Raw genomic sequence first — 26,063 nt, forward strand, 5'->3', positions numbered from 1 at the left:
CACACACACACACCCCTTAACTTTTTGTGCACCACAAAATTCTGCAGGAAGGAGAGGGGGCTGTTATTTGAGATGCCAGCAGAAAAGTGTGTGTGCGTGTACACACACACACACACACACACACACACACACACACACTACTGCACTAGTTGAGGATGTGTGGAGCCCGAAGAAGCAGACTTCCCCGCAGGGCCACATAGGATTCAGCCTCTCCCATGCCGATCTCAAGAGCAAAGCCTTGCTATATGACCCTTGTCCATCATGGGCTCAGAAATAGGAGCAGAAGACAGAACAGATGCGGGGGGCCCAGCAGAGGGTAAGGGAGGGGACAGCAAGGCTTCTCCACTGCACGCCACAACCTGGAGGTCAGGGGCTGCAGGAGCCACAGCAATGCAACAGAACGGCACGTGGAGGAAGGAATGCCACGTGGAACCACACTGCAACCAGGCTGTGAGGGAGCAGTGCCCGGCTCGCCGGCTTGGGTTTCCGGGCATAGCTGCAGAATCCTTGGAAGGGTGCCCACACCCCGGGGTGCCTCCCCTTGCCAGCCGCCAGCCCGGCGGGGCAAGTGGGAGTACACCACACACACAGCATGGAGCACGTCCCGGTGGGCAGGGGTTGGTTATTTTTAAACTGGAACAGTCATGCCAGATCTGGCCGCGAAGGAAACAGCACCCGCTCCTGAAGCTTGCACTGTGTGCCTCTGGTTAGGCTTCTCCCCAGCGCCTGTAACTGAGCAAGCCCAACACCTCAGAGGGGACTCGAGAAAGACATTTAAACCACATGCCCTTTACCCGCCCCTGCTCCCAAGACGGGGGCAGGGAGAAACAGCATCAGCCGTGGAAGCCTGATCTGGAGAACCGCAGCCTTGCTCCAGTGGAGACCAAACTACCTCCAGGGCTGTTAATTGATATTTTCATCTCCATGGTTACACCTCTCTCCTGTACTATTTCTGCGCACAGAGCACAGACCAGCAGCGTGTACCGCAGCATTTGCAAGATGGCCGTGGTAGCATGTCATCAAAGGACAAGAGCAAGTTATGGGTCAGTTCTTATCTGATCCTGCCGAGCGCTTTGACACCCACAGACCACACCAGAGGTTCGGTTCCGATTCTGGCTTTCTGTATCCCTCCAAACCCATGGTCAGCAACGCGTCACTTTCTGATTTTGGTTATATTGGTGCCACAGTAATTCTGACCAGCAGCCCCAGAATCAAAATCTAGCCCTTGAGCAAGGCACAAAGTGTGGGTCACATTATCCCAGAAGCCCACAATCCTCCTCCAAAACACTTTTACCTATCAGGAAACTGAGGCACAGAAGTTTAAGTCATGTGGGCAGGCTGGGACAGACCAAGCATCTGAAGCCCAATGCACCTGGTTTTGGCCCCCCTAACCAAGCTCAAGATGGTGGAAATTAGGATGCTTCTCTGAGATCAGTGGCATCAACGTAGCTTTCAAAAGGGCAGAGGGAACCAAATCCACAAGTCAAATATCATCATGTGCTTGAGCCGAGGAAGAAGAATGGTGTGTTCTCCTTGTCACCACACCACATTCTGAGGCAACACAGTTTTGGGGAGGTTTTTCACAGTTAGAATTACTTCTTTTTAAAAGTGGTGACTGGGAGGGCAGCAGAATTAGATGCCCTTAGAGAATAACATGCTCGTGGCATCTCCCAGGCTAGGGACAGCATGTTATTCTGCTGCTTGGAAAAAAAAATATATAACTTAAGGTTTGGCTTGCCACATCAGTGGTGTAGCAGAAACTATATTTAGATGTGTGCATACTCAGCCAGACCAAGCTCATTTTCCTGTGTTTCCAACTCCCATCAAACGTACGTTGGTTACCGCGTGGCTACCGCAAGAGAAAGACTGTTCTGGAGTTTAAAAAAAAAAAGCCCTCCAACATTCACTAAGTAATGCTGCGAGATGATAAAACTTCTGCCACCAATGGTAATGAAAACATAAAACAGCAAGACTCAAGCATGTTCAGGTAGAAACAATGCTGCCAAGAGAGAGGGGAAGTGGGAATGGATGATTTGGATCTCGCCCATGGGTAAAAACACAGAAGCGCGAACAAATTTTCTTCATGACGTTAATGTGTTACTGGCATGCTCCACGGGTGCTGGAGCTGCAGGGGAAGTCCAGCTCTGCCAGTGGCCCTCCAGCAGACAGTCTTTTCCATGTCCCTGTTCAGATTTACACCTCTATTTTGGGTTGGTTACCACTGGGACCGGGCATGAATCACTCACTCCTGTCATTCTGGTGGAGAAGGTAACGCTGCCTAGATCGGGGGAGCAGCCAGGACTGCAGTCACATAGCTCCTGGTGCCAAAAGCACGCCCGTTCAAAGCAGGTGACTGGATAACATGCTAGCAACTGGCTCGAGTACACTGAGATGCAATTTCCTGTCAAAGGTTCTCAGCTAAATTTGGTGAGGCTCCCTACAGCCATGCACGTAGATTACCCTGTTGGGGGGGTAGGACTGACACCACCAAGCTGCTAACCTGGCTATGAAATCATCCCTTTCAGAATAGCAGGTCAAGCTGATCCCTGATCCAACTCCCCTGAAATCAAACAGAAGTGACACTAGGGATTCATTGGGCCCAAATCATTTTATGTAGCTGAAGTACAATAACTCCCGAGTGAAATATAACTCCCGTCCACCCTAGGTAACCAAAGGGTCACCACAGAATGAGATGCGATATTCCAGCAGGCTGTAAAATATTCTGATTAAAATTAAAAGGGGAACCAGATGGTAGCCATCCCACCCAGGTCCCCCATGACCCTCTGTCCTCACACAACTCCTTCCCCATTGCAACAGCCTGAAGGGAGAACTGCAGGTACTTACGACTGACAGGCAAAGGACATGCCGAAGATGGGAATGCAGCGAAAAATGCCCTCCCAGCGTGCATAACTGACCCGCTTCAGCCACTGCCCACTGAAGAGCCCGTGCTTGAAAGACGAGAGCACAATCTGCAGCCAAGAGAGAGAAAAGGAGTTAAATCCAAAGGGCAGACACTGCCCAGGCATATGTCAGCCATGGGATCGGGATAACAGCAACTTCCCTTACACGGTGACAAAGAGCAGGGGCCCACCAGCTGTGTGAGGCAGGCAACGAGGCTGTGACCAGCTTGTGCTGCATACTGCAACTAGGGATTTGTTTCTAAGGTCTCCTGGCGTCCACTTTCTCCACCTTGAACAAGATTTTATCCTGCTCCCAACTATGAAACCATCTGTTGGGATCACCTGCCACTGCCAACCTCATGAAAAGAGGAATCATAATCTCTCTCGAGTGAAGCCACCCTGCCATTAGGTACCATCTTGTGTACAAACACACACACAGCATTAACCCCATGGTACAGAGCAGGTCCTGACTGCAGAGTACTACTGACAGGCAGCAGGCAAAGGTACTTCCAAGTAGGACCTGACCCCCAACAGGTCTGTCCAACCACCAGCTTGAGGCATTCCCAATATTTCTCCACACAGATAGCATCTTCACCCTTGCTGCAGACAGCCGGCAGGGTTAAACCGCAGCAAGGAAGAATTAAATCAAATCCCAGGAAAGCCTTCCTTACTCCAGGAGCAGCAGGACAAGGGAACATGCAGCTCACATTTTTGAGTGCAGGCTGTCTATGCATCTAGGATGAGAAAGGAACAGCATGCCCTGCACTGGTGGAGGGGCTGAACTAGATGAGCCCTGAGGATTTCCAATGCTTTGGATCCTACATAACTTCCCTGAGGGTGAGGAAACAGATCAGGGGAGCGAGCAGAGGAAGGTGGCAGGAGCACGGTTATGAGAGCTATTCTGTCACCACAAGGGAGCTGGCATGTGTTAGACTGCAAAGGAAACAACAGGTAAATGCGTCTAAGAGCCTAATAACATACAGGCTGAAAAAACCTTGGAATTCCTAGAGAGCCCATCCCAGTGTGGGAAAAGTCCCAGGAAAGCTCCTGGAACACGACGATTCTAAGAGACCCACAGCTGTAATTTTCTTCTTTAAAATGAAGCTGTCAGCCCTCTTGGTTATAGAGCCCAAGCTTAGAAACGTGGCCTGAGTGCAACCCAGCTGCTCTAAAGCAAGAAGAAAAATTAAGAACACTTTCTCTGTTTCGCTTTGATTTCTGGGGAGATCTGAACCATGGTTTTTGAGCCCCTGGGGCTACCAAGGGCAGAGACTGTTAGGTGAAAACCAAAGCAAGAGAACTGAATGAAAACATCTCTGTTAAACACAGGGAGCTCTGGAAACTCAGACGGTCCCACTTAACCAAGCTGGTTGTGCATCAGTTTCTCAGCCAGCAAAGCACTTTCAGAAGGCCAAAATAGTAATAATAATAAGTAAAAGAAAGTTTCCTTTGCCAAGGCTGTGCATTTGAGTCCTCACCAACAGGTTTATCATTTCAGTACTATCATTTAGAAAGAAAAACACTCAGTGCCTGAATGACGTTTAATATCAGTATTAAAAATGGACGCTAATCAGAATAGCACCTATGCCTTTAACAATAACTGCTTAGTGCAAAAATCCTGTGCTTTGGGTCTCTTAGAGCAAAACCCTATCAGATTACAGCTCTCCCCTCTGTGCAGCACACCATTACCCTGTCTCCCATCCCTCTATTTAATAAATGCTTTGGATGCTATCAGTGGCAAGCACTAGTGAGTGGAAAACGTAGCACAGGTCACAACATGGTCAAGTCACACACAGACCCCTCTGTGCTGACAGACCCACTGGCCAGTTTCGCCATAGTTTGGCTGCAATTTCTCACCTCCATGTGCTTCAGTGTGTGTGGACAGCCTGGTTGCAGCTATGATGGGCACAAGCAGCGATTTGTAAGTAAGGATTCCAAACTGGGGTGCAGAACCTGCAACCTGTTCTCAGGGACTAATCCTCTGCTTACATGGAGATCTGCTGGACTTCCCGACAAGCCTGTCACCCATAACAAACAGCCCGTGGTACTGGTACCTTCATCCGCACTGGGGTGTCCCTCTACACGGATTAGCCACTCACTGTTTCCCTCCTCCCCACTGCAGCTACGGAAACAAAGCCTCCTGCCTTTAGTACTCACCACAAACATGAACACCGTGTAGAAGATCAGCGCCATGGCGCTGAACGACTGTATGGAAGCCATCATGTTCCTCTGTAGGCTCAATGGCAGCACGATACACAAGGAGACGACAAAGAGCAGGACTATCCGGAAGCTGCCAGTTACCTGAAAAAGGGCCAATGTAAGGAAGAGCAGCACAGCGTGCCCAGAAAGCCTCGCAGAGTCAAGCAGCCAGAATCCATGGGCTTGGATTGACAGAAAGAGCTTTTCATTCCCAAGAACGAGACAAAGCCAGTGGAAGAGGCCGCGAAATTGGAAGTTCCGCCTGCCTCCTCTTAAAAAACAGAGGAGAAGAAACAGTTCAGAGCTAGAAGCTCCGTGGCTGCCTCATTCGATCTGTGATTAGCTCCTGCAGTCACTGGGTGCCACTGTTGCTCTGCAGAGCGCGTGACAAAGCCAGTCTTCAGCAGGAGATTTGCTGGGGTGTTTTAAATGGTAATCCAAGCACCGGCCACTGGAATATTTTTATGCATCTCCAGCAATTAGATGAAAACTAACCTAGCTTCAAAAAAATAAATAAATAAAAGCCAAGGAGAAAGAAATGGCAGCTCTGGAAACACGGATCAGAAAATTAATCAGAACCTCATATTTGTATTTATTATAGCAGAACACTCTGAAATGCTTGGAAATACTTAATACCTAATTTGGCTGCGGCCACGAAGCATCTTCTAACGTCACAGTCCCTTAATCAGAGCTTAACAGCATCAGGCTGGAGAAGATAACAGCCAAGCCACATGTCCATTTAGCTTCCCTGGCCTGTCCCCTCCTCCAGCTCCAGCAACCATGGATTGCTCCTTGGCACACAGCACTATGATCAGAGAGGAGGGACAGCCTTGGAACAGCCAGTGTTGTGACAGTCAAGTGGAAGCACAAAGTGGGAAGATGGCTTGAACAGAACTATGGGAAGGGGGTGGAAAACACCGGCTCCCATAAAAAACGCCTGTAGGAGCTACACTGGGCCACACAAGTCACCACACCAACTAGTTTACAAAGGTCTGACTTGCTGCAATTGCTGTTTCTTGTACACAGTTTTCCACATCCTGCTGTGCCAGGCTCCAGGATTCATCAGGCAAGACAGTCAAGAAACTTGCCATCAGGTTTTAAAGTGGAGTACTAAATGACTCGGCTGGATCTTGAACACACGGTCAATGTGATGACACTCTTCATCCTATCATCACACATGCTCAGCACAATGTACCAAGCTGGCAATACATCAGAGTATTGTCCTGTACCAATGCCACAGGAAGACGAGGCTTACCTGAAGGCCAAGCAACTGGGCAAAGAAGTTGGATCCCAAATCCCCAATGACGACATAGAAAGCAATGCAGGTTCCCAGCATGAGCCCAATCATGCTGCAAAGCAAAGATACGTGCATTAGGAGGCTGAAATATTGATTCCACATGGAAAGAGGGAATTCCCACCAAATGCAGCACACGCTGCTTTCCAGGTACAATTCCTGCTACATTCCTGGAAGATGAGTGTTAGGGAGACTGTGCTATGATTAGGTGAACATGAGACTTCTCTTAGAACATTTCCTATAGTTATCAGAAGTGCAGGTGGTAGTGGTGGCCCCCACAAGATGCTGGCATGGGCCATGTTATTCTGTCTACCCTGCTCCCATGGTGCCCATGGTTAAAGTGCCAGATGTCACCAACTCCTGGTCTGTATGACAGCCCCTGCTGTTGCTACCACAAGTGGAAAAATCAAGGATACTTAGGACAGGCAAGGGCTATGAAGGGGAGAAGTTACCTGGGACAGAGTGGAACTGCTAGAAGCTGTTTCACTAAGGTCAGTTCTACACCGCAGCCTTCACGCAAGCTAAGCTAAATTAACAACTGGTAGGATTTTGAAGTGCATTAACATCCTGGCTTTAGTCCTGCTTGCTTCTGGATGGGGGTGTCCACCCAGGAGGGTAATGCTCTCGAACTAATACACTTGGACTTCGCTGCTTTGGTTAATTCAGCTTCGACTTTCTGAGCATCCTTGCGAAGACAAGCCCTGAGTTTTGCAGACTGAGAAAACCCAGGGGGGCTGCATGCAGTGGCAGAGGCCTGCCTGCCTGGCTCTCATGGGAGACTCTGTCCTTTCGCAAGCCTGAAAACAAGTTCTCTCTCTCAACCATTTTATCTTTTCTCATTTGATTCTAGTAGAGCGAAACCCAAAGTGGTACTACTTAGTTCACTGCCACGTGCAGCATCTTTGCGAGTCAGCAAAGAGGGGGTTCTGCTCACAGCAGGCGTGCTGATTTAATTGCTGTCTGGAGATGGCAACCTCTGCCAGCGCTTTCCCAACAATCAGGTCAAAGCAGCACTCAGCCCTGGAGAACATCCCCCCTCCGCTCCAGCACAGAGGCTGGGTTACAAGTCTCCACTGCAGAGCAAAGGTTCTCCAGTGCTTTTCACAACACGGACCACATTTTAATGAAGAGACTGTCTCATGAACCACTTCCCCTCCCATTCATGGTTGCATGGACCGCTTCCCCTGCCATTTCCGATGGTACAACATCTCTGTGGCAATGACACCAATTGCTTGCACAGAAAAGCAAAATTAGAAAACTTTTTTGTGTATTTTTAGCTGTTGCTTACAACCATTCAGCAGCTGGGAACACAGAGAGAAGTCAGCACCATCTGACCAGTCAGATCTTGAAAGACCTCAGCCTGAGAACCTCTGCTCAACCACCCCACCAGGGACAGTTAAACCAGGTTGCTGTAGGTTTCCTCAACACTGCCCACACAGCCTTTCAACAGCTGCATACAGCACTTTTAAGAATAGACACATTATAGCCCACAAGAGAGCCCTGCATTAGCCTTAAATAACTCAGGATTTCTGCTCACCCTCCCCAAATACGCAATTATTAACTTGCATTCCAAGCAACAAAGCAGTGTTCGCCAGCAAGGAACGCAAAGCATGCAGGAAATCTAAGGACTGATATGCAGGGGTACTGAATGCACCTGCCTCTGCTGGCTTCCACAAGGACTTTGGCAGTTTAGCACCTCTAAAAGGCAGGCTGCGAAGCACTCTCACCCCAGGTTTCCCAAAGAGCATGGGCAGAACAGGGGGCGAGGCTGAGGCCTCCAGATGCCCGAGCTCTCACGAACAACTGAGCATGCTCTCCCACTTGGAAAAAGGGGTGCAAAGGAAGCTTAATAAGCATCTTATGTAAAACAGATGCACAGAGACGAAAATGAGGTCCAGTCCAAGTGGCTCTACTTATTATCTAAACTTAGGTGGCCAGGGAGGATTGCAGGAAGCAGGAGGATAAGAGACAGGAGCACTATGCCAGACCACAGTCACGAGGGCATGGAGAACAGGTGTTCAATAGATAGCACATTACCTGGTCTCTACCAGCATCTTCCCCGCTTTTCCATAGGCGTGAAATGCTAGCACAAAAGAAAAAAAAATACACCACAGTCAGTCATTGAAGGGTTTAGAACACGATGCATACATCGGTTCACAATTAAACAGTGCTGGTGCCACAGGGCAATTCAGCTGGAACCCACTGGGCTTGTATTTTGGGGCTGGTTTCTCTTGCCCTCACTCCAAGCTTCTTTTTTGGGCACACCATCTACAAATCAAAAACCACATCAGAAGATGGAAGAAAGAGACAAAACAGATTTCTTCCCCCCCCTCCACCCCCCCTCATTTAAAAAAAAAAACAGTGTTAAGTAGCAGTTACACATGGCAACCATTAGAAGAAGAAAGTGAGTGCGGAAGAGAAAATATGCATGTATAAGATGTTGTGTGGCAAAAAGCTACTGCAGTGCAAAATTTCAGTTGAGTTCCCATTTTTATTTTTATCTTTCCACTCTAACTCAACCGCCGGACATTGCTGGATGGGAGAGCGGAGATGGTGCCCAGAATGCTCGGTTCCATACCCAGAATACCCAGTGCTCACAACCCACACCAAAGAGATTTTGCCAAGAGATTCCCCACCCCCCCATACTTTGGTCATAGCTCATAGAAGAAAATGATCAGTATTGTTTAAAATCATTGCTCTTCCTGAAACAGAAAATGTCAAGAAAGCTCAACTTATATTTTTAGAGGCATCTTTCTGGGTGGGTCGGGAACGACGGGGGAAGTCGGACCTCCAGTTCTGACACAGACCACATTGTTTTCCCATTGCTCCTCTGTAGTTAACACTGGTCAAACCAAGCAAAGAGCAGCATGGTTTTCCCTGCTGGTTCTCTAGATGTGGCCATGCAGTATACATTCCTGGTGGTAGCCAATGCAGTGGGCTCATCTCTGGAAGTGCCTTCCATAACCTCTAGCATCTCCTGTTTCCTTGGAATCTCCTTAGTTTGAAAATGAAGGAAACCAAACATCCCCCCCACAGAGCAGGAAAAAAGGAGGGAGGGGGCAGGGGGGGCCACTGTTAGAAAAGCAAGTCATGGCTTTTGTCATGTGGGGAAGCCCAGAAGGCAGACAACAGCTTGGAGAAGAGCAAGGCAAAATGCTGGCTGAGACTTGTAAGCTGACTGCACGAGACGAGGCCATGCCATTAGAAAAGCTTCTGGATTTTGTCTTGTCCTTGTTTGGGGTTTCCTAGCAAAGAGGGAAAGACGGTGCTGACTGGTAGAAGTAGGCAATGCCTATCTGAGGTGAAGGGATAAAGGCAGTAAAAAGATAAGCCACTTGAAGAGAGGCTTGTTACATGAACTGAGCTCCAAAAGGACTGTTGCTATTGCTTCATTGCAAACAGCCTGGTTTTTGTTAGTTTGTGTAGAAAGGCGGACGCCTCCACATAATAACTACTGCTGCTGGCTACAGTCTAGGCTTGGGATTTTAAGAAACAATCAGTCTCCTTGGCTATTCTGAAATGATGTTTTAATGAGACCGAGTCTTCAGACATTATGCCAGATGTCCCCATCTGGGGACACTAGGAAAATTGGATCCTTTATCTTCCCAAAGAGGCAAGAGGGGAGCGGCTGCATAATTTTGCACAGACAAAAGACTTCCAAATGTGACCTCCAGAAACCCACAGGAATCTCCAGCTGAGCAGACCTGGGTCTGGTCAATGCTGGAGATGGCTTTCTACCCCAAAGCTGGGACTGCCACAGGAAGCATCCCATCCAGCCTATGACACGTGCCAGTACCAAAGCAGCACCTCATTTTGGGATAAGGGGCCAGTGTGCTGCTTGTCCTGAGCTCACGTAGTCTGTAATCATCCCATCCTATGTCCCTATTTCCCCAAGAGTACCTGCTGTTAGATGCAATTCTCATTTCTTGAAATCCCAGCCTATTGTACACCTTGCAAGATCTTTGCCAGCTATCAGATAGAGACATATACAGATATTCCCCAATGCAGAAAGCACTGCATAAATGAAAGTGTTTATGCTAGACATGGGCCTGTCCCAGCCCTGGCTCTTTTGCTGCTGCATCCACCGCTCTGAACATTCCTCCGGAAGAACCTGGCCACTTAAAGTTCATTGGCAAAACTTTCTTGCATCTCTCCGTGCTGCCAAAGCCTCCCACAGAATCAGCTGCAGGGGCTGCCAGGCTCCCTCACAGATGTACCCGTGGATGGCGACAAAGGCCGTCTGTGTAGAGCTGCTCAACCTTGATGTATTAGGATGCACTGGAGGAGCGCTGCTTTCATTTGGGCTGAGGATGCCTTTCCTTCTCAGTGCTGGCCCTCCTCTGGCGGCTCGTAGTGGCACCTCTCCCAGATCTGAGGAGGGAGGAGAGGAAGGGAAGGCAGTTTGGTTCTTTCCGTGCCAGTGTTTGTGCACCAGGCAGTGCCAGGAAGTTTGGAAGTGTTACTGGCCCCTCTGTGTATCTGAACTCCCTGGCTTCAGAAAGGCCAGAGGAGTGCTTCTTCCTGGGAGACGCTCCAAGGTGAAGGGGGACTCTATTTGCTTCAACAAAGGCACAACACTGCACAAAGCCTCATTGTCACAAGGAAGGGGTGGGAGAGGCACTCCAGCCAGCTGAGACAGGGGGACTGGACCAAAAATACTCCACCTGAGCGCTCGACTATAATTGAGTCGCCTCTGCAGTATTGGAGGCACAACCTTTGAGGCCACAACTTTTCCACTCTTCTTGCTGCTGGTAGATATATATTTTGGCAGGAGCCACACCACAAAGCTAAATGACAGAGCCTTGGGTACTTAATGAACCAAGGGCATTCATCTGTCAGCAGCAGGGTCACTGCACAGACAGCACGTTGCTTTCAGTCTCATACAAACAGCGAGACCAGCCAGTTCTCTGCACCAACTCCCCAAGGTGGTGGGAACAGGCGACTAAGCGAGGCAGAAGATGCAGGATGGGCTTCAGGCCACCGGAGGGCAGAGGATAGGACTTTCAGAGGTGAGAATCTCCCAGGGCTGCAGAGGCAAAGATTTTGCCTGTGCAGCTTGATTCCTGACCCCCCGCGCAGCAATTCAACTAAGCCCCGTCAGGGGCTGCCCCATCAGCACCTCCGTTTGTTTCCCAGTCGGATAGTGCCTTCCAATCAGCAGCCCTTCATTTGTGTGCCAATCACGAGAGCTCCAGCTCCTCAAGCCAAACCCGACCATCTCCTCCTTCCCCCAAAATCCTTGGGAAACAGAACAGAGGTCACGAGCAGATGCCAATCTTGGCGCCAATGCTGAGCAGACGAGCTGTAAGGAAGAGGGACAGCTCCCTCTGCCAAGAACCCACACATGAATCTTGCAGATGTTTTTATTTTCTTGGCCACTTGGAACTCAGTGCACCATTTCCTCTCCTCTCCCCCTTGCTCTGCTATAAACGCTCACACAGTTGAGCTCCAGAAAGCCCATGTTCTATGCCAGGCTCTCTACTGGCAGAACCCAATGTCCTCAGCAGCACGCTGGGTGGGGAAGCTAGTGGGTTTTGTGCTGAGGCCAATAATTCACACCAGACGCCTGCTTTGCCAGCTCCTGCAACCTCGTGTTTTGATCATTCAGCACCGCATCCCGTCCTTCAGCACTGCGGAGTCAAAACAATCCTGGGCCTACTGATTTCCCAGGCAAAGGAAGAATTCAACCCTCAGGCAACACAAAGCAGGAGGAAAAATTAAACAGGGGAGCTAAGTATAGCAGGAGCGACACCAAAATCCTGCGTCAATAATTCAACCACCTTGGTGTCAAAGTTGGACAAGATAATGGCATGCTCTAGAAATCAAAATCCTTACCCAGTCCCGGGTAGGTTCTGCGCTTGCCGAGATTGGCCGATTTCACCAGGAACATGCAGGACTGATGAGTCATCCAAGCACAGAAAACCAGCAGCAGGGCGCCTAGGACGATGCCACACTGGAAGGAAAGGAAAAAAAAGAAAGATGTCCAAGCGCCAAGCGCCAGCCGGAAAGCCACGCCCCCCCGCTTTGAGGTTGTGGCACCTTCAGCTTCTCAGCTACACTCTTGCCTGAGAAGGCAGATGCCTCCTTTAAATGCAGCCAGCTCAAACGTGATGGACTAGTTCTATCTCACTTGTGCACCCACTTTGGAAGCAGAGACACAGAGCAGTCACCTGTTCCTAAACAACTCTGGAGCGATGCTTTTGCCCAGAACAGCAAAGCAGGTAAATTTGCAGAACACACCTTTCAAGACTTCGCCCTGTTCAGACCCTACCAGAGCCAGTTTTAGGACACTGCCCCACACATTTAATATTCTGCTGGTGCAGTAGCCCAGACTCTACTTCTCCTCCCAGGTGAAAGAGGCTGTTCAGAAAGTTTACACCCAAACCACCTGCACTGTTAGCCACGCAGTGCTGGCAGGCGTTTGCAAAAGACGATGTTAATCATTAAACATTTTGTAAACCCGGGACCTCAAACAGGAAGGACTGTAATTGCCAATGCTGTTTGCATTCATTTTACTCAAATTAGATGGGGCCCTGGCAACCCTCAGATCAGCAAAGCCAGGACACACCTCTTGGCATAAGATGTCAGAGGATTGCTTTGCAAAGCCTTAGAGCCCAGCATGCTGCATAAGCTGCACGGCACCAGTAAGCATGCAGGCATCCCAGTTTTGTTACCCTCAGTTGGGAGAAAGGAGGACGCTCTTCTAGGGTTACCTTATTCAGAAGGAAAATATGACATCTGGCAAAAGGACAGACATCTCTGGTGGTTTCCCTCAGTCTGAATGAAGACTAAGGTAGGTCCAGCTTCACGGCCAGTCTTGAGCAGGGAGCTGGCCTAGGTGACCATGAAATCCCTTCCAGCCCTGCCTTCCTATGACCTAAATCAGTGGGGGCTAACATTTGACAGACATGCGGCCCTGTCCCCTCAAGCGCCACGCCGATCCTCTTCTTCCACCCAATCTGCTGCTATGCTTTTGGCCCCCTACTGCGTCCTCGATCTGCCATGTATCACCCATCAACACCACCCAGGCCACTTGCAGTGCAATGCCACAGGTTGGCCTCCCCTGGTCTACATCACCACTGAGAGCTGAGCTGACAACACACAACCCTGCCTGAGCCAGGTCAATACGTGATCCCACGGCTACAGTGCTTGGCTTACCTCGCCTCTCCTTACAACTGTGAGTCTCGCTGGTTAAACCCAATCTAAAGCTCTGGGCTAAGAAGCATGGAGCAAGGTGTGTGCCACCTTCTCGCCTGCCCCACACAGCTACGTTCGCTCCGAAAGACAGCAACAACCCGCATCGGCAGCCCTCCATCTCACGGAGCAAACAAACACACGCTTGGACGAAAGGGGCATCGGTCGCTTCGAGCACAGGACAGGCACGGCCTCCGAATCAAAGCCCTCAAACACAAGTACTTCTTGCCGAACGCCGTCCTGGCTAACGTCGTTTCGTTACAACGTCACCAATCTGTTAGGGAACGCGCTTGTTTGAAAGTCCCGCGATGTTCGTTACAAAGTCATTTGGCCACCGCCTGCTAATGGGTCACTCCTGCCTGGATTCACTTAACTCCGTTTTGCTTCAAGTCCCGTTTTTCGAGAACGTAACTACGACGTTAAGCGAGAAGCAGCCATACAAGGCGCTGCAAGCGAGAGGGGAGCAGAGCAGGGGCCCAGCTCCGCCTCCCCCTCGGCCACGGGCCATGAGAAACCGCCCTTAACACGGGAGGCAACGGGGGACACATCAATGCATGGGGGTGAGGGAAGTCCTCAGGGACACTCCTGAGCCAGGCCCCCCCTCACGCCCGGCTCATAGGGCTGCGGGCGCGGAGGGGATCAATCAATCCCCACCCCCCGCGCAGGGAAACTGAGGCGCGGGGCGGGCCTTGCTCACCTGTCGGAAGCAGAAGGGCATGGTGAGCACGCTGACGCCCACAATGCTGTTGACGATGTTCATGATGAGGCCCCAGTTGGAGCCCGCGGCGGCCATAGGGGACGCCATGGCGGCGCGGGGGGAGGGAGGGGGGCCCGGCCGCCGCCACACAGACACTTCCGGGTTCGGCTGCTCCGCCGGCGCTTCCGGGAAGTGGCGTTACCGCGGAACCAGCGAGACGGCGAGATAGAGCACCCCCCCGTCTAGGCGCTCTCGCCTTTCTGGAGGACCCGCTCGCCAAGCACAGCCCCAGAACGGAGGGCGTTGCCGTGGCCGCGCCGCCATGTTGGGCCCGGTGCCACGTCACTGGGCGGTGTGTGGCGTCATAGCTCGCGCGTGGCGCGTCATCCTGTCACTGCACCGCCCATAAGCACAGGCGCTAGGTCGTCACTGCTGCAATGTCCTGACATCATTGCCTTCGTGATGTCATCCCCTGGTCTCTCACCCCTCCTCCTCTGTAGGACACGTGGTGATGTCATTACCCTCTGGTGTCATCCTGTGGCCTCTCACCCCCCCGTAGGACAGTGCCCACGTTCCTGCACAGGATGTGTGCACATACTGCCATGATGTCATTGCCCTTGTAATGTCATCCTGTGGCCTCTAACCCCACCCCCCCCTTAAGGTGGGCCCACGTTCCTGGACACAGACATGCACGCACTGCCACGCTGTCATGATGTCATTGCCCTCATGACATCATCCTGTGGCCTCTCACCCCCCCATAGGACATGTGCCCACATTCCTGCACACGGATGTGAACACACTGCCATGATGCCATTACCCTTGTGACGTCATCCTGTGGCCTGTAACCTCCCCCCCACCCATATGACACATGCCCACATTCCTGGATACAGACATGCACACACTGCTGCACGTCGTGATGTCATTGCCCTCACGATGTCATGTGGCCTCTCACCCCCTCTCCTCTGTATGACACGCGCCCACGTTCCTGCACACAGACGTGCCCGCACGTGCACACTCGTGGATGCACCCCGTCCCTTGGCCGTGGAGCCCCCATGGCCACGCCCTCTGGGCTCCACCCTCACCCCTGGCCCGGGCCGTCTCCAGCGTGTGGGCCACAGAAGCACACGCGTGGACACACAGGTGTGTGTACTGTAAGCAGGTGCGTGTGTTAGAGCCTTTCCTGACTGAGCAGCCCAAAGCCCTAGGGCAGTTGCATGCGAGCACTCATGCACACACGTGTAGGCACATACACACACGCACGCTTGGAAGAGCAGACACCACGGGAACAGCATGTCACAAGCCCCTGCTCTGCCCTGTGCACAGCCTGCTCCGGGGGGTCAGCCTTGCATTTGTCCAGCCCTGGGAGCCAGGACCCCTCACCTGGCCTGCTCCCCTGCCCCAGGACCCCCCACGCCTGCAGCCCTGGCTTCCTGCCTGTGCCCCCACACCCAGCCCTGCCCTCCCAGACCTGCCAGAAGTTACTGGGAACCCCTGGGATTCCTCCAGCCATTGTCATCACCACCACCGCTCTTCACAGCACCCCTGGCCCTACCCTCCTCCTCTGTGCCTATGCCCAGGGCAAGCCGAGGAGCCTCTCCTCGCTCCGCCCTCCCCCCCATCTCAAACCAGCCTCCTAACCAGCTGCAGGAGAAATGCCTCTGGAAATGAACACCCTTGGCCAGGGGCCCAGGCTCAGCGCTGCCCCCATCTCTCCCCGTCTCCAAACTGGTAGCTCCGTTTGGGGCATTGCTGCACGGGGACCCGTTGCATCAACCGCTCATTTGCGGGGTTATTGGCATCAAACCTCCAGCGATGGGTGGTGCTAACGGCACAGGGTCCTCACTGCCTGTCAGGGGGTTTGTGCAAGGCACGCTTGTCTTCGGTGGCCTCCACAGCTCTGCACCGGGGCTTCGGAGCCTGGGTGTAAAACCTGCAGCAAGCCCCAGCCCAGGCACAAGTCAGGCGGCAGAGCCCAGAGCCAGGCCAGAGGCCGTCCCAGACGGCTCAGGCTCCCAGATGCAAAGGTCAGGACCCAGACCCGGTGCAGCACAGGACGCGGGGAGGTTTCAGACCCCTCTCAGCAGAGCGGGGCCAGCTGCAGACTTGAAATCCCCGTCACGGGGGATGTTGCAGCTCCCGTGATCAGTGCTTGGTGAAACGCTGCCTTCAGCTTTCCCTTCAGTGGGCAACGGAGCAAGGATTAATATCACCAGGACACTGAGATCTCGGCCACAGACGCAGCCTGTAGCTTGGGTGAAGTCACGGCCTCCCTGCACACCTGCCCCTTTCCCTGGCAGGCAAAATGCAAATGTCGGCAGCGCAGCCGGAAGCCTGGCAGGGGGTCCCAGCCTCCCCCACAGCCCTGTCAGGAGCTGCCTTTTCTTCGCCTTTTTCTCCCCCCAGCCATAAAAAGACGGGATGGTCCATGCATGCACGCAGGGACACACATTCACACATGCACACACGCCCTCCGTCAAACCAGAGCGACCTGTGCCACCTCCGTGCTCCCGCTTGAACGGCGCACGGGGCGCTTGTATAATTTGCAGCAATTGCAATGGGTAACCACAAGAATTTGCTCTACAAAAGGTTTGCAAGGAGGGGGAACGTGTCTGCCTAATTCCCTCCAGGTGCCTCTTGGCCTCCAGACCCTAAAAGCAGCAGGTTTGCTCCCTGCTTGGCAGCGCCTGCCCGCCCTGCCTGACTTCCCCCTGGGCTCACCCACCCTGAGCCCTCCCTACCCTGCCTCCGAGGGGAAGATTAAGAGCCATTGTGCCTCCCTCTCCTGTGCACAAGCCTCTCCTGTGCCAGGACAGGATGGGGCAGGATGGGACAGGACAGGGAGGGGCCCTGGCTGAGGGATCTAGGGTGAAACCAGGAGCAAATAACTGACAACCGGGTTATGGCTCGTCTTGCCTCCTGCCTTTTTGGAGCACTGATACATCCTGCTCCTGGCTGAGACCCAGAGAGAAGGAGCTCCAGCTGGGTTTGTGCTCCCCGGCTGAGGCTTAGACAGAGACACTGCGCATAAATCCTGCCCCTGTTCTCTTGGAAAGGATGGAGGGAAGCCTCGAGGCAGGCACCGCTGACCCTCTACTCCCCTGGGAGACGCCTGCCCATGCTCTGGCAGAGGGGGCTGGGGCAGAGGGCAGTCCCGTTACATCTACCCCTAGGCTGGACGGCACAACAGTTAGGTCCAGAGGAGGCTTTGCACACACATGCGAGGTGCACCACGGCCGGAGCAGACGGACGGACGGCTCTCCATGGGCAGCCGCCCTGGCCGTGCCTCCCCACGAGGTGGCAGGGGAGCCAGCAGCAGCCTGTTTGCAACCCCTGGCTGCCCTGGGATAGACGGGGACACACGGCTGCCCCCACCACTGTGGTGTGACCCGGTTTGTGCTGTGGTGACTCTGCACCAGGCTGCAGCCAGCTAAACTGCACAGGTTTCAGGCTCCAGATCACATGCCCACCACGCCTGGCTGGTCCCAGTACAACCAGTTATGTGCTGAGCTGCATCTGGTACAAATGGGGAGTCACTCCTGGCATGCAGGGTGTAACAGCTGGAATCGGCCAGGTCAGAACCCACGCCCTGGGACCGCAGTTAAACCCTGGGATTATTTTTCCCTAGGGCAATCACGTTTATGGGTCACGTGTGCCTGGCATGACGTCATCCCCTGCCAGACAGACAGCTTGCCAGGAAGAGCTTGCAGGCTACCGAGGGGCATGTGCCATAAACCTGGGGCTTGTGGGGTGAACTCATTCACACTCCCCTTGGGGTGGCTGGGGCAGGAGGGGGGTTCCCCAACCTCAGACCAGCCTGTAGGACAAGAGGAGCCCGCATTGCAGTCATGCTTGGAGCTAGTGCCATAGACCCAGCGCCACTGTGCTCCAAGCAGGGTCACGTTGGCTTGGGCACACTGTGACAGCCACAGGCATCCGCTACCATCGAAGCACAACCTCCCTGGTGGTGGCGGCCCCCAGGGCTCCACACGTTCCCCCCAAGCATGGGCATGGAGCCCCGGGGTGGGCACTTGCCAGGGCAGGATGAGCAGGAAGGCAGCCAAGCAGGCGCAGCCCCTTCCAAAACACCTGCCAGCGTGAGTGGCTGCCAGCGCCCAGGCTGGAGCAGGCCCAGCTGGTGTACCCAGCCTTAGCTCCGCGTGCAAGGCGCCTTCCCACTCCGCCAGGCTGCCTGCGGAGGAGCCAGGGTTGCAAGGAGAGCCAAGCCCCCTCCAGCCCCGGCCCAGCAGGACCCAGAGGGATGCTCGATCTAACTCTGCTTACCACGGCAGTGCCCAGGCTGGCTGCAGTGCACACAAGCCCCCGTGTCAGTGCCCCCCACTTGATGGAAAAGCCAAGGGTCTGCTCCCCCTAGCCCCACCAGGCAGACACGGTGCTGCACGTGGCTGGGAATGAGCCGACGTGGGGGCTTCTGCCTCCTCTCCAGCCCCCCAGCTTAGCCATGCAGGGAACCTCAGCTGCAGAAGCCTGTGCCCTGTCCCCCATTCCAACCCAGGGATGTGGGGGCCCAAGGCTGGGCAAGGCACTGCGGAGCATCCAGAAGCCCTTGAAGGGCCAGCTGTGGGCAGGACAGATGCAGACGGGGCAGGACACGGTTCAGGGTGCGAGGGTCCGAAGCAGAGGGCGCAGCGCATGTGGCCAGCAAGCCCTTCCTTGTGGCCGGCAGTCCAGAGCTGGGGGGAAGGGGCTGCTTTGGAGGCACCACAGCCTGGGGCCCAGGGGTCCAGCGGGGGTTTGGAGCCTGTAAGGTGCAATGGGGACACGCTCCGTGCCCCATCCTAACCCAGAGCCACAGCACAGAGCCCAAGCAAGGGAATAAATCAGCCAAGTGAGCAAATTCCCTGCACGCCAAAAAAAAGGTGCCATAAAACACAAGAGAAAATTGATCTGTCAAGGGAATGGATGGGCAGGGAGATCGTGGGTGCCTTCTCTGCCCCAGCCCAGGCACTCCTGCCCCCAGCCCAGCCCAGGACACATGGCAGGGGTGGCCCGGGGCAGGCGAGGTGTGTAACAGGCCCCAGTGCCATGCGTGACAGCCGACGCATGAGCTGGCTGGGCCCGGTGCTCCCTGCCCCCTGGCCTGGGCGCGACGCAGCTGCTGCAGAAAATAGGACAATAAAACGGAAGACGCCCAGCCCTGCATGAGCAGGCCATTAGAGGCCCCTGTTCTGCCCCGTTTTTAATTGAATCTCTCCTCTCTGCTCTTTGGTGCAGTCACCTCTGCTTCCCGCCGACCCCCTTCCCAGTGCCACACACAGCAGGGGTTGCGAGGGCCACGGCGCTCCGCAGCTGGGCACAATGCAGCCACGAGAGCCGTGCCCCTGCGCCTGCGGTGCCTGCAGCTGCATGGATCCCATCCTGGGAAGCCGTGGGAGGACGAAGAGCTGTGGGTACGAAGCCACGGGCTGCGGAGCCATGAGCGAGGCAGCTGAGATGGCCAGCGGCTCTCCCAGGAGTGTTCTCCCAGCGCGTGGCTCTCCGCTGGTGAGGCCCAACTGCCCTGTGGGGTGAGGCTGGGGTGCAGACCCCCGATGCCCAGCACAGCAGCACCCCAGAGCATCTCCCCTGGATTAACCCCTGCATCCAGAGGTTGCGCTCTGGCCAGGCCAGGCTCCAACCCACCCTTCCAGCTGGAACAAGTGAGGTCCCAGCCAACCTGTTCCCTCCCAGCCTCCTCCTGCCCAGGGAGAGCGGCAGGGCCACGTGGCACCTGTTATGGAGCAACAGCCCCAGTGCCTCTCTCCGCCCTGCCCCTCAGCTAGCCAGGCCCGGATCCTCACGGACGCCAGCGGGACCCTGCTGTGCCCCCATCCCACTGCCCATGCACCCCTCACCTCTTCCCAGGGCCCCTGAGCCGAAGGTCACAGCTCTGTGTGCGAGTGAGCAAAACCCCCGTTCTCCCATCCCAGAGCAGCCCAGGGCCCCTGGCTGGCTCATGGGACCCCCAGACCTTGCCCTGCCAAGACCCCCCATTGGCACCATCTAGGAGCAACCCTCCCCACCTGCTGCAGATCAGCCGTGGAGCCCCATGAGCTGCCTCTCAAGTGGGGGGCTGCACCCGAGCCTGCTCGACGTGCCTGGCAGGGGGCAAGACCACTCAGGGCAGCTCAGGGCAGTGCCTTCCTCCCCCACCAGCTCGGCAGCTCACAGGCCCGTGCAGGGGCTGGGCAGAGCCAGCCGGCCACGTCCCCTCATCCCGTGGCAGCCCCGTGCCTGCCGCTCTCAGCGGCCAGGGCACAATGGCTCCGTTATCCCCAGGCATGGGGGAGCCACCTGGCTGGCAGGGGCCGAGCCTGGCCACTTGCCACCTCCACACGCGGCGCCCGCAGCCCAACCAGGCAGATGAATGATTACGCAGGGCTCGTAATCAAAGAAGCCCACTAAGCCCTGGCACAGGGGCCACGGCGGTGGGGACTCCCCAGTTCACTGTGGCTTCAGGTTTGCTGGGAGAACGACATCTGGGGAGCCAGGGGCCCGGGAGGGGAGAGCTCTTGGAGTTGAGCCTGGGCCCTTGGGGGCTGCTGCCTGCACCGCAATGCACTGCCCATCAGGTAGCCCTGTGCAGGCCTTAGCAGCCCCTCTGCCCAAGGCCAGCCTTGCAGCTGAGGTATCGCTTCCTGGGATCTCCAGTACCAGGTCTGGTGCTAGCAGAGACGGCACAGCCCAATGCCTCCATGGTCGTCCCATGCATGACCCTGACCACTTCTGCGCAGCCCGCCACGCACCTGGTCACCTCCCCCAGCCCACCCGCTCAGGCAGGTCTGGGGTGCCTCTCTGCTCCCAGAGCAAACCGGCCCAGCCCGCCCAGCCTAACATTACGGAGGGGCTGGCTCGTTTGGGGTAATTAGCCCATTCCCTCACTCAGGCCAGGCACGTGCTTCTCGCCGCTGGTCTTCCTGCAGGAGGCAAGCCCCGTGCTGCCGCCAGGGAAGCCCCACTCATTCAGACGTCCCCTTTCCACCATTAAGGCAAAGGTGATCGACGGGGCCACGGCAGCTGGCACTGGATTTGCAGCGCTATCCCGAGAGCGCTCCCTCAGAGCAGACTTCCACTCTGCCCCGCCAGGCTCATGCCCGTCACCGGCAGGGATGCAGCCAGGGGAGAAATACAACAGCCGAGGGCAGAGGAGCCCCCCGCTTTGCCCGCGGGGCTCAATGCAAGTGTGGGAAGAGAAAGGGGAACGTGCCACTCGGTCTGTGGGATGGCGTGGGAGTCCGCGCAGCCCGGCATCCCCGGCAGAGCCACATTTCCACCTCCCCCAGGGCCCGCACGCAGCGGGGCAGCCTTGTGTGCTGGGGGGCCGCCGGCTAGCCCAAAGGCATCGCCTGTGCCGGGGAAGGAGCTTTGGTGCCCATCAAGCCCCCAAGCTCTTGGGTGGCAGCAGAGGTCACCCCCCAAGAGCTGGCCAGTGTTGTCCGAAGAGAGACCTGCTGGAGAAGGAGGCTCAAGCCGTGGGGGAAGTCCTGCCTCTCCTCCCCTGCGGCCCCCTGCCCTGCCTCCCCCTGTGAGTTTCTCGCAGGTTCAGAGCGATCAAACGACACATGCTCACGACACGGGCAGAGCGGGGGAGCCGGGGGGGGATACTCTGCAGGAGTCACTGGCTGCACCTTGCCGGTCCCAGGCTAGAGGCCACCCCCATGCATGGGGCCTGGGACTCCAGGAGACCCCAGGCCGAGGCAGGGCTGCAAGCTACTGCAAGCTACGCAGGGCGCAGAGGGACCGATGTGCCACGTGCGCACGAGCCGATGCCCAGGAAGGATCCGTGCAGGCTGGCGAGTGACGCAGCTGCTGGTCCCGGAGTTTGCCAAGTCTGGTCCTTTTAGGCCTGGTGCCCCTGCCCCACACCAGGCCCTCCTGCCGCTCCAGCCACTCGTGCAGGGGGACGCAGCCCCCAAAGGGTTACGCAGCTGAGAGGAGTGCCGATGGAAGTTGGGTCTGATGATGTCATGAGTGTGACATCATAGCTGCCTGGAGAGGTGCCTAGGTGGAGTCCACATGGATGGGGCCTGGGTCTCTCAGCCCACCCATGCCAGCCCCACACCCTGGTCTCCAGCCTGGCCTGGGAGGCTCTGGACCCCTGGGGACCCTGCTGGGCACAGGTGCGGGGCCAGATTCCCGTCCAGGATCCCAGTGGGGGCTTGCGGGGTATGGGACCCCCCTGCGTGGCCTGGACCCCCCTGCCCTCCTGGCCCCCCACCCTTCCGGGGCCACCCGGCCGGCTCCCCGTTCACTGCCGCCCACCCCAGGCTTTTGGCCCCTGGGCTTCTCCTGGGTGGGGGGCACCATGGGGCCAAGCTGAGCCCTACGCATTCACCTCATATGTCTGGAACAGGTGCCGGGACCGTGGGCTCAGCCGCGGCCCCCGGCCCCAGGGTGCAGATCCAGGGCACTAGGAGAGGCAGGGGAGGGGGCAGAGTCCTGGCCCCCATCCCAGGCGCAGGGAGGGGAGGGCTGGGGGGCTGCCTCTCTTCCCCCACCGGCTTGCACCGCGCAGGCCCCCGCCAGCCAGCAGGACGCGGGACAATGTGTTTCCAATTGTGCAGCCCCGAACCTCGCTGCGATCCAAACCACGTGCGAGCCTCTCACCTGCAACTCATCAGCTCCCGGCTACCGAATACATCGGCTCCGGCACCGGCCCACACTGCCACGTCGCCTGCGGGGGCCCTGCGGCCTGGGCCGGAGCAACCCCACGCCCAGTCTCTTCCAATCAGGGGCTCGGGGCAGGGGTCCCGGGGCCTCGGCCACACACGCAGCCCTGCCAAAGCGGATGGAGGAGCGGGAGAACAGCCAGGCCTCCGCGTTTCCCAGGCTGGAGGGGCAGCTGTCTCACTCGGGGGCCTGTATGGGGCTGGTATGGCCCGGGGAGCTCCCTTGGGCCATGCATCCCCCAGTGCAGGTGCTGCCCTGGCTCTGGGCCCAGCTGTGGGTGCCGGTCGCTTGGGGCATGGACCTGCTGCCCTGCAGAGCTCAGGGCTGGATCTGCGTGAGCTCGGATCCAGACAAAGCATGGGGCCCCCTCAGCCACCCACCCCTCTCCACCAGCCCGGGACCAGGCAAGGAGAAGGAGCCCGTTTGCATCGGCCAGGTGTCGGGGCCTCCGCGCTGCCACGTGGCCCCCGCGGGCTGTGAGAGCCGGACTCGCTAGACAAGCGAGGAGGGGAGCAGAGCCCGAGAGATTTGCCCATCTGCATCCAGCCTGGAGACCGCATCCGCCAGCTCACCGCAGCTCCGTGGGAACAGCCGCCGGCCGGCCCCCAGTCCAGCGGGTGGGAGAAGCTGGGAAACACGGGCCTGCCAGCTCGGGGAGCACAGCCGCGCTTCTTTTTTGCTTCTCCCCCGTCCCCTGCTTTTCTCCTCAGCTTCATGTTAGCGCGGGTGGGCCAGGGAGGAGAGGGAGGGGCGGCTGGGTGGGCCCCTGGCTCGGCGGTCTCTGGTCCAGCTCTGGGGACTCGAGGTGCAGCTGGTGAGGGCCCGGGGGTGGCAGGAGATGCCCACGGGGCTGCTCCACACCCTTGATTTCCTCCAGCTCCGGATATGACCCCAGACGCCAACAGAACTGGGTTGACTTATGTTAGCTGGGGATCCGACTAGTGGGGGTGTCAGGGGGCGTGTGCACGTGTTTGTGTGAGATTGTGTCAGGGTGTGTGTGTGCAAGAGCATGTGCTGGTCCCTGTGTGCTAGGATGTGTGTTCATGTGTTAGTGTGCGCAAGAGTATGTGCATGCCAAGGTATGTGTTTATGTGCGAGAGCATGAGCATGCCTGTATGTGTCGGGGGGGGTGTTTGGGTGTCTGTGTATGCGAGAGTATGTGCGTGTTCACGTGTGTCAGGGTGCGTGTTCGTGTGGGTAAAAGCAAGTCCGTGTCCATGGGTGCCAGGGTGTTTGTGCAAGAGTATGTACATGTGCATGTGTGTCAGGGCGTGTGCCATTCACCGGTAGGAGCAGGGCCCAAAGCCTGCCCTGCAGGTGAAGGCCGGATGCTGTTTCCGCACCCTCGCTGGGGCGCCCGCTGGGAGCCAGCGTCGTGCACCTGTGCCCGGGGGCAGGCCTCACCACGGCACTGGAGCCAGCACAGGACAGCCCTTGCCAAGGCACGCCCGCGCCCCCAGCTGCTCCAGCCCAGCCCGCACGCCTGCCCACGGCCACGGGCACCCCGCACAGCCTGCCCTCCCTGCCGCCTCCCGCCTGCCTCTGCCCACCCTGAGCCTGACGCGTGGTGCCCAGCAAGGCTGGGAGGACGCGGCACTGGAAAGGCTGCAGCTCTATGGCACAGGGGGCAGATATGGGCCTGGATGGACCAACCCCATTGCTACGACACCCTCTGCCTCCCTGCGGGGTAGCGCTCACCAGACACCTGCCAGCTCCTCGCCCCTGCCCCTGCCCCAGCCCCACCTCCGTCTCCTGGACTCGGAGCCTGGGCCTGGGCGAGCTGACCCACCGCTTCCTTCTAGGGCTTTCCAGGGGGTTGCAATGCTCCGGCCCTGGCAACCCCTGGAAGTCCTGCCCTGAGTTGCCCCAGCTGCCGGAGGGGAGTTTCATGCTCAGTCTCATGGTCTGGGAGCAGGATGGACCTGGTCTCTGCCCGTGCCCTTGTCCACCACCACGGTCCCTCCTGGCAGGGATGGAGGCATCCTCCATGCAGCCCTCCACTCTGCTCAGCACCCGGCAGGAGGGTGCATCCTATGCCACTGACCCCCTGGCACTGTCCCGTGCACGCATCCCTGAGTGGACCCACAAACAGGGCCTGGGTTTGCTCCTCGCTGCCCGCATCCCAGTGAGAGCCAAGGAGAGTGACGTGGGCCCAGGGCCGCAGGTGCCCTGGTGCCCCTAGGGCTGTAGAGATCATGCCGTGCAGCGTCCGTGTGTGCACCAGAAGCACCTAAGCCCCCTCCGGACACACACTGGACGCAGCCCTACAGACACAGATGGGCCGAGCACTGCCCGCCAATGCCCCCTGGGCTGCAGGTCGGAGCAGGGGGCCGGGGAGCAGGACTCCCGGGCTCCCACCAGGACAGCCCTGGCTGGGGAGGGGGCCGCACTCCAGGACTCGCTGGGTCTTGGGGCAGTCTGCCTCAGGGAGGGGGGTTCCTCCATGCCCCGCGGGGGGAAGGCGCTGGGGAGAGACCACAACGAGGTCGTGCCCAGACCGTCTCCAGAGGGAACTCCCTGGATCGCTCCAGCGCAGGCCTGTGAGCACCGTGGCTAGGAAACCCTGGCAGGGTGGGTGCCAGCCCGGGCAGGCGGGAAACCTGGCAGGGCGTTAGCCGTGTACCTGCTGTACCACAGCCCCGTGCATCTTCCCCCTGCGCGGCAGCTGGCGTGTAAGCGGAGTTGCGTGAGTCAGCGTGGGTGGCCTGCCCAGGCACAGGGCACTGCTGGCACTGGGGCCTTGCTGATTCTCCCAGGCCCCAGCCTTCCCCTCCACGCCCGCCGGGAGGAGGCACATCCTGCCCTGACATGCCAGGGCACAACAGGGGTGGTCCAGCTGTGATCAGAGGGCGCAGGGCATCGTGATGTGGTTGGGGGGGGGGTCTTTCCTGCCTTGAGTAGTGGCTGGGAGCTGCAGCTTTTGGGTGGCTTGTGGAATGGAGGCACGGAGAGCTGAGTGACAGGGTCAAGGTCACGCGGAGAGACAGTGGCAGAGCTAGGGCTTGAGCCTTCCCCTCTTGAGTCATGCCCTGCCTTGGCCTGGCTCCAAACTCCCCCCTTGGTGCTGTCTGGTGCATGAGCTGGCACTGACACCCTTGCACCTTGGCAGGGC

The 26,063-nt window shown here is 56.7% G+C and overlaps 1 protein-coding gene across 4 annotated transcripts in view; it reads right to left on the reverse strand.

Moving 5' to 3' along the window:
• Positions 1-14,468, reverse strand: part of SLC38A10 (solute carrier family 38 member 10) — a 40,520-nt gene extending 26,052 nt beyond the window's left edge. The window contains exons 1-6 of one of the 4 annotated variants that reach the window (XM_019542289.1): positions 14,285-14,468; positions 12,229-12,346; positions 8,431-8,476; positions 6,355-6,448; positions 5,058-5,201; positions 2,845-2,969 (exon numbers count right to left, since the gene is read on the reverse strand). In XM_019542289.1, the coding sequence (XP_019397834.1) occupies positions 2,845-2,969; positions 5,058-5,201; positions 6,355-6,448; positions 8,431-8,476; positions 12,229-12,346; positions 14,285-14,392 (635 nt within the window). In that variant the 5' untranslated portion in view covers positions 14,393-14,468. Of the gene's footprint in view, positions 1-2,844; positions 2,970-5,057; positions 5,202-6,354; positions 6,452-7,673; positions 7,774-8,430; positions 8,477-9,336; positions 9,425-12,228; positions 12,347-14,284 lie in introns of those variants that run through there. The other 3 variants (XM_019542288.1, XM_019542290.1, XM_019542291.1) reach the window with 3 other exon arrangements.
• Between the last annotated feature and the right edge of the window lie 11,595 nt (positions 14,469-26,063).

Source organism: Crocodylus porosus, unplaced genomic scaffold (genome assembly GCF_001723895.1).
Source record: "Crocodylus porosus isolate Cpor-Errol unplaced genomic scaffold, CroPor_comp1, whole genome shotgun sequence".
NCBI lineage: Eukaryota > Metazoa > Chordata > Crocodylia > Crocodylidae > Crocodylus > Crocodylus porosus.